General features: G+C 37.1%; 1 protein-coding gene across 2 annotated transcripts; it reads right to left on the bottom strand.

Annotated features, from left to right (window-relative positions):
* LOC134316336 (uncharacterized) lies at nucleotides 1-6786 on the bottom strand. Of its 2 annotated transcripts, XM_062996694.1 has the most exons (10): nucleotides 6722-6786; nucleotides 6299-6409; nucleotides 5373-5414; nucleotides 2908-2943; nucleotides 2554-2743; nucleotides 2240-2354; nucleotides 1900-2156; nucleotides 1347-1552; nucleotides 1102-1261; nucleotides 1-505 (listed from the first exon to the last, which is right to left on the bottom strand). In XM_062996694.1, the coding sequence occupies exons 5-10, from the start codon at nucleotides 2738-2740 to the stop codon at nucleotides 369-371; spliced, it is 1062 nt and encodes a 353-aa protein (XP_062852764.1). In that variant the 5' UTR covers nucleotides 2741-2743; nucleotides 2908-2943; nucleotides 5373-5414; nucleotides 6299-6409; nucleotides 6722-6786; the 3' UTR covers nucleotides 1-368. The 2 variants fall into 2 exon arrangements, with proteins under 2 accessions (XP_062852764.1, XP_062852765.1); XM_062996695.1 differs by lacking the exons at nucleotides 5373-5414; nucleotides 6299-6409; nucleotides 6722-6786 and having other exon boundaries at nucleotides 2912-2928.
* Between the last annotated feature and the right edge of the window lie 959 nt (nucleotides 6787-7745).

Raw genomic sequence — 7745 nt, 5'->3', positions numbered from 1 at the left:
TAGTGCAAAACAATTTAATCTAACATTCAAACTACTGTCCTGCTTTCTCTTTCCATTGCCCTGTCCAGTAAACATTTAAAATAAACACTGAAATCATAGTGCACACAATACTTGTGTTTCTTTAAAACCAAAAATAACTAAATTGACAAAAAAAGAGGATGCTGCCATAACTTCCTCTCTTCTTCTCCATCCAATACAATGGTCAGAATGAAACTCAGGAACAAGTGAATATTTGCAAACAGCACCAACATCTTTAACAATCAAACAGTCCAAAGTTAACAAAGAGAAATTCTCTCCTTCTGTCCGTTGCATAGACAGCATCCAAGTAGGACCAGAGAGCTACAAATGGTAAGAAGAGGGGCGGGACCTTACAAGACAGACCGTCTCTCCTGCCGTAACCTCCTCCCTCCTTCTCTGTCTATTGCTAAATGTAGCCATCTTTTTATGTAGAACTCAATTTCTTGATTTGTTGCCAGTCTGGTGAGCCGATTTCTTCTAACAGCTCCTTTATGGAAAAAACAAACAAACAACAACAAAAAACAGAGATTATAATACTTATTAAAGCAAGTGTTATTATAGAATTTTATCAATAAATTTCAAATGAAATTGGAAACATGACTCTCATAAATGCACTACTGAGCTCAAAATTTTAATTTAAATCCATCTGCCATTTTAACAAAGTGTTTAAAATAGTTGTTGCCTTTTATCCTTTTTAAAATGAAAAACGTTAACCATGCGAAATTAACCTATTCACACTCACACTGAATTGAACACTTCATTTATCACAGCTGACATTTTCTTTTAATCTCATTCTGATTTACTGACAACTTCTCATAACTTTTTAAATGGGTCAACATCTTAACAAATCCACATCATTTTACTTCACACACCAAACAATGCATTTCAATATAAAAGCTAGTCTTTTGCTTAAACGCTTAATTTCTATTTTTTCATTCCTTAAGTTATAGTGGAACAAAAGTGGGCAAGAAGTACACTATTTTTATCACACAGAAACATTGTGACTTTAAAGCATTAAGTCAATTTCAAAGAAATCAGAGTTAATGGTAACCAAACAAGTCAGTAGTACAATACAGCACTTACCAGCAATCACATCTTTTAGTAACAAGCTGTTGAATGCCGTTTTCCCATTTATGCCCCGCCAGTTCAACTTCTTGGCCAAAGAGTTAGTCACAGTTCGCTTCATAATTCGCCACACGGTATCCTTCAGGTCCACCCCTCCATTAAGCCCCAAAGCAGTGATCTGCAAACAATTATGCACTAACTGTGTGTCCAAGATACAGACATTTCATCAAGAAAAGTCAGAAAGACGTAAAATGTATTATTACCATTTTGTTTTTGAGCTCTTGTTCATTTTTCAGAACATTCTCTAGATCAAGCAGTGACTCAAGATCCGTAAGCGGCAGTGCCCCTTCATCAAAATCTTGCTCGCTTGGACCTCCAGTACTTCCTTGTATAGCCTGAACAGTCCTCAGGATGATCTTCAATTGGTCTATGACCATTTCTTGTTTTATCAGTAGATGATGTAGAACAGCTGAAAAACAATAAGAACAATACATGATAACAGAAAGGGTTAGACTTAGGATATAGGCAGATTTAAATAAACTGTATATAAATGTCATTAGGTCATGCTAATACTATTTACCCAGTAATTAAAAGCAGTGAAATTCATATTAATTTAGACTGAAAGAAATCTGGGGTTTGATTCCCAGGCTGGGTAACCACACTGTGCTACACTCATTGGGCAAGACTCCTAACATGTTGACCTATCTGTAATACAAGTAACCTTGTAAGTCGCTCAGAATAAAAGCATCAAGTTAAACAGTAACAAGAACACTGACTTAGAACATCATATTGTAAACAAGTTATAAAATTACTCACATGCAAAATCATGAGTCTGAGACGGCCATCTTCTGCTTTGAGATGTTCCACGTCTGGTCTCGGGGCTTGCCGATCCACCTCCGGTCTCGGGGCTTGCCGATCCACCTCCGGTCTCGGGGCTCACTGGTCTTGGTTGAATCTTGGAGCTAGCCAATCCTGGGTTTGGATACTTTATTACTGGTGGTGGTGGGAGTTTTTTGCTCTTTTTGATAGGGAGCTCATCATCACTTTCACTGTCAAGAAGTCTTTTGTTGGGTCTTGTGAGGGGAATACATAGAAAACTAAATTATTTTAAATGACAAGCATTACAATATAGGAAAATAACTTTTAACTCATTTACATTTTTTTTCTCTTGGATTTTTTTGCCATCGTGTCATCTTGATCTTCTTCCGCTGTGTGGATGTCGGTCATGGCTTCTGCCTCAGGGAGTTTCAAACGTGCACTGTTATAGTTGTCTGAAGAGAAACAAAGGAAAAAAGGGCAAATTTTGTTAAATGAGTTGCAAGTACAGTTTGAACTCCTTGTAGACAGAAGAAACCATTCCCACAATGCAAAAAAATTTCTACAATGTACATTAAATTGGAGGTACGTCTCCACAAGTATTAACCAGAGTTAAACTCCATCAATCTGCAAATAAATCCTTTATGTACATACCAGTTGTATATAAAATCTTTATACTGTATGACTCCCAATGGTCTCCAGGCTGCTCTTGATTCCGTGTAGCTCTCATGATGTCACTCATTTTATATGTCAGCGGCCACTGACACATTCCATTTTTAACCCAAATTGATGGGACAACTGCAACTTCGTTTGTTTGTAAAAACTCTACAATATAATACATTATCTAAAAATAAAAGCAAGCACACACACACAGACAATTATAAATTATGGAGAGTAGTATTAATAAGAATATTGATAAGTATTGGCATCAATAAGCAGTAACGTCAATGAAATTGTAATGATAGCATTTACAACAAACAGTAATAGCTGAAATTAAATCAAACTCACATACACTAAGAGCCCGTCAGTCAGCACTCGGTCTGTCTGCACAGAGACCATGAATCACAGTTAAAAATAAATAAAAATCTGTTACCACTGCATATTTCAGACAAAGAATTAGGATGAACCTATATACAAGTCAGTCACTAAACCCTACAGCTCAACCTTCATTTCTACATGTTTGCTACACTCTGCTAGCCACTCAGACACTGGCTTCTTTACAATTTGCAGGTTTAAAATATTGTTGATATGATATTTAGTATACGCTAAGGGTGGCACACGCAGCCAATACTACATATTAGATCAGCTTTATGTAACATTGCAAATAAAATAAAAAAAAACACAGTAAACTGTAAAGTAGCCCCTTTTAATTCAATGGAATATTGTGACCAAAAATCAAGTGATAACCCTAGATTTATGCTCATTTTATATCATTATTCCTGTTGCTCTTGTTTGGAATATATCACTATTAAGTAAACTTTTTTGGTCACAATATCTCAAATATTTAGGAGGACTCTGCATGTAGAAGCGGAATGACGACAAAACCAGACTCTACAGGTAACCGGACACACTTCCGTATACAGCCTTCAAGCTTAAGGCACAGTAGAGTAGAAGAGAGATCTGACACAAAACAAATTCCTAAATCTGTTGAATCAATAGGATAGTCAAAAACCTTTGTGGCATGCCTGAATTCTTTGCAGACAATGTATTTCACTCCCTCAAGGACAATGATATTCTGTACAAAGACAATTTTGCTATTCACTGTAATGCAGCAATCCCTCTCTGATGTGTTAATGATGAACTCATCCATTACCAGCTCTTTAAACTGACAAATGGTTCCCTCAAAGGTCTGAGTGACAGGACCACCCGAATGCTGCATTTTCAATGCTGTTCTAGGGGAGGGCAAAGAAACATCTGTGGAACAATTAAGTTCTGAAAGTCTTCGTATGACTTGGGACAATGGGTATTTAGGCTTCCGGACCATTTTTTTTAAATTGTTTTAGGTAATTTTCAAAAGGAAACCCTGATATAAGGTCCAAATGGCCATGAATCTTTACATCACCACAAAGGTGTATCAGCCCATGTATATTATAAACCAAAAATTCATGACCATAGAGCTCCCCAAAATGATCAACAAATGACACCAGCAAAGTTTCTGCAAAGCTATTCAACAACAAACAATATGAAGGACTTGCCAAGATGTAGATGCTCACAGATAACAACATAAAGTTCTGATAAATCTCAGTAGGTAACACATCTCTCAGAACTACTGGACCTGTGTACAGTAAAAACTGGCGTAGCTCTGTTGCCTTCCACCGTAACCGCTCAGAAAGCGCCCTAGGTCTTCTGGCAAATTCTGTTGGTATATTAGGCCTCAGAGCAATCAATTTTTCTGAGATGCAAGACACCTGTTGAGATGAAATCCGGCAATGCAAGGGGCCACCATTGCCCATCCACAAGTCCAGCAGGCGACGCATCACGCCTAAGCACACTAAATGCATGTAGTCATGTGGAAAACCACTGACCATACCAACAGTGGTTTCAGAAAGAGGAGAAGGTTGCACATGATGGTCTTCATCCTCTAAGTTTGCAAAAGACACATCTGTTCTTTGTCTTGCATCCACTTCAGGAAATGTCATTCGATTGCTGATATAAACACCAGACTGTACACATTTGTCACAGCCGCTGTAGCCATTGTGGGATTTAATACCCTTAATAAATGCCCTAGCAGGAGCATCACAAACAACTGAGGACAATGTCAAGTAAAAAGTTTTACCACTGACAACAAACCCACTACTCATTGACTTCAATTCACTGACCAGATCTTTCAGGTACTCTGACAATGACCGAGGCTTCGAATTACCACAAAATATGGCTATCAAAACAGGCTTCTTTGTACAGCCTTTAAGCATTCCTAAAATTGGCCAGAATTGCACAGCACAGCTTTTAAAAATCGGAAGACCATCAATATTCAACTGTAACTTAAAAGTGTGCCGATTTGGGACAAAAGATGACAGTTTTTCAAACACCCCACTGAACATATTCAACACACCAAAGTAATAAAATGATCCACCAGCCAAATAAGCAACATTGTATGAAGTTTGTGTTTTGAGCAATGATCGTGCATCTTTGGGCAAGGATGGATGGTGAGCTTTCAGTATACACAGCAGAGCAGACAACGCAACCAACGAAATACTAAAACAAGTTGCCCACTCTCTCAAACAGCCTGCTAAATCATCTTTGGGAGAATCTTCATCATCGTCAGAACTGTCACAAGATGACATACTAGCCCCATTATTCCCTGACACACATATCGCACAGTTTTTGGGGGACACTAAGGAAACATCTCCAAAACTTCCGCCCACATCTTCTTCACTCAAAGATTCTAGTAAACCATCGATCCTTTTCTTAGCTTTCTTCCTTAAATTGCTGCGTGTTGTATTCCACCAATGTCTCTCCATTATACACTTAACTGTTTTTTTTTCTGCTCTTCAGAATATCTCCAGTCAGATGCTCTGAAAGGGAAAAGAAAAAATGTAGTATTAACACTTTACTAATGAACTTTGAAACAAAGTTGGCTGGTTTGTGGATCACTGTACCGTTTATTTATTCAATAAAGTATAGAAGCTGAAAACTGAATAAACGTATGATGGTAAAAAATTGATCGTATAATATGATGACACATTAATAATACATACACATTTGACTTTGTTTCCATACATCTAATGGTGATGGTGCAGTAACACATAGGCAACAAATAAATACTTCGTTGTGCAAGATGGAAATAAAACGTATTTTATTATTTTGTGCGCTTTTTAGATAGCCTCTTAAGATAGAGATGTTTCTGACCCACTGATTTCACTGAAATTAAAGATTAGTTTACACAGAGAGAACGTTTACACAAATGAACAGAAATAACTAATTTTAACATGTAAATCAATCAAGCTTTTATAATTATGGTTACTGAAAGCTAAATTTGGTTTAGCCTGTAGCTGTGAGAATCTGTTTCAACTGGTTAGTGCAGAAAGGTATGTGACTGTGCAAAACATTAATTTTGGAATTTCCAAATTGACAGTAACTCTTTTGGAGAAAGACAAGTTGTTTTCTAGTGAGCCAGAAATTAGAATGGATTTAACAGCACTTAATGATGAATAATTATTTTATATTCATTATTTTGTATTAGCTACTTGTTTCCCGCGCGCGGGAGCTAATTTTAGCTTATAGTTAGCACTAGTGTTCACTCATTTATCAACCTCCAACATGAAATCCTCGTCAAAATACAGTAACTTCAGCTAAAATATTACCCTGCATGAAGTTAATATTATGGTTTTTATAATCCCCGTTTGATTTAAACATACCAACATTTATATTTTCGTAATTCTAAAGCATGTTGGATTACCTTGACTAAATATCGATGTGCTTGTATTTTTTCATGCAGAACGATATTGCAGTGCAGTCCTGAGGTAAATGAGCCGTTAGCTGTTAGCTGTGTGTATTGTAGATAACCTGCCTGTTGAGGTAAACTGTCAATCAGTCCTGACTTTCATCCAAATATTTCATGCTGTATATAACCAGATAAAACAAAACAAACACAAATATTTCGCGTAAAATGAACCAATATCACGACTTTTTATTTGACCTCAGTTTGTTTAAGTGGTGTTTCTGTTGCTGTTTACACCCGGCTGTTTTACTCAGCATAACACTTGTAAATGCGATTTTTAAATACTGTTTTTTTAAATGCTGTTCGTGTTTTGTTTAAGATAGTAATAGTATAAATAAATAGTAACAGCTAGCTAGGTAAACCATAAAATTATTCACTTACCAGTTTGGGCGTCAGAAATTGCTGCTCTGCTCCTCAATCAACGTTGCCTTGTGCTGCGCATGCGCGTTCGGTTCAACGGCTGTGTTCCCAATATGTGCGTTATTTTACAATCATAGAGCTGCATGATATGCTAAGGTAAAACATTCTAAATAATATTTGATGCAGAATTATTTACTTTTTTTACAGCATTGTCTTGTTTTACATCTTCAGATCATATTGTCAGGCTGAAGCAGCCTCTCACTTTGTGGCTGAATACCTTCCAACTCCTGTAGTGCACTACAAGCCCACCGATCCTAGTGTATTCTATAGAACACTTTGTAGGAAGGGGGTGCTGTTTGAGATTCAGCCCATGTAGCGTTAATAAATTCCACTGCTGGTTCTTGTGATTAAACTCAGGCTATATATGTACGGTGTGTGGTTAAAACATACCCTCACCTTACTAGCTTGGAAGTTTTTGTTCCACTTTTAATCTTATTTTAATCTTATATATATATAATATATAGAGCATGTTTTATATGTTGGTGCGGATTATTTAAGAACAATTTCTTTTGAAGTTTGGCTTAAATGCACACTCCTTTGATTCCGTTGAATGATTTTATTTTGATTTATGTTGGTTTACAGGGTTTGTACATCTGTTTTGGAACTTGTGGTCCATATGAGTTTTTTATATGTGGGCCACTTATGGCACACGTGTAGGTAACACTGCCACATCTCTACCAGAAGTGGACCACATGTGTTTTGGAACTTGTGGGCCATATGAGTTTTTTTTATATGTGGGCCACTTATGGCACACGTGTAGGTAACACTGCCACATCTCTACCAGAAGTGGACCACATGTGTTTTGGAACTTGTGGGCCATATGAGTTTTTTTTATATGTGGGCCACTTATGGCACACGTGTAGGTAACACTGCCACATCTCTACCAGAAGTGGACCACATGTGTTTTGGAACTTGTGGGCCATATGAGTTTTTTTTATATGTGGGCCACTTATGGCACACATGTAGGTAACACTGCCACATCTCT

The sequence above is a fragment of the Trichomycterus rosablanca genome, chromosome 6 (genome assembly GCF_030014385.1).
Source record: "Trichomycterus rosablanca isolate fTriRos1 chromosome 6, fTriRos1.hap1, whole genome shotgun sequence".
NCBI lineage: Eukaryota > Metazoa > Chordata > Actinopteri > Siluriformes > Trichomycteridae > Trichomycterus > Trichomycterus rosablanca.
The sequence above is the reverse complement of the archived record's forward strand: the minus strand, read 5'-3'. Positions and strand labels throughout refer to the sequence as shown.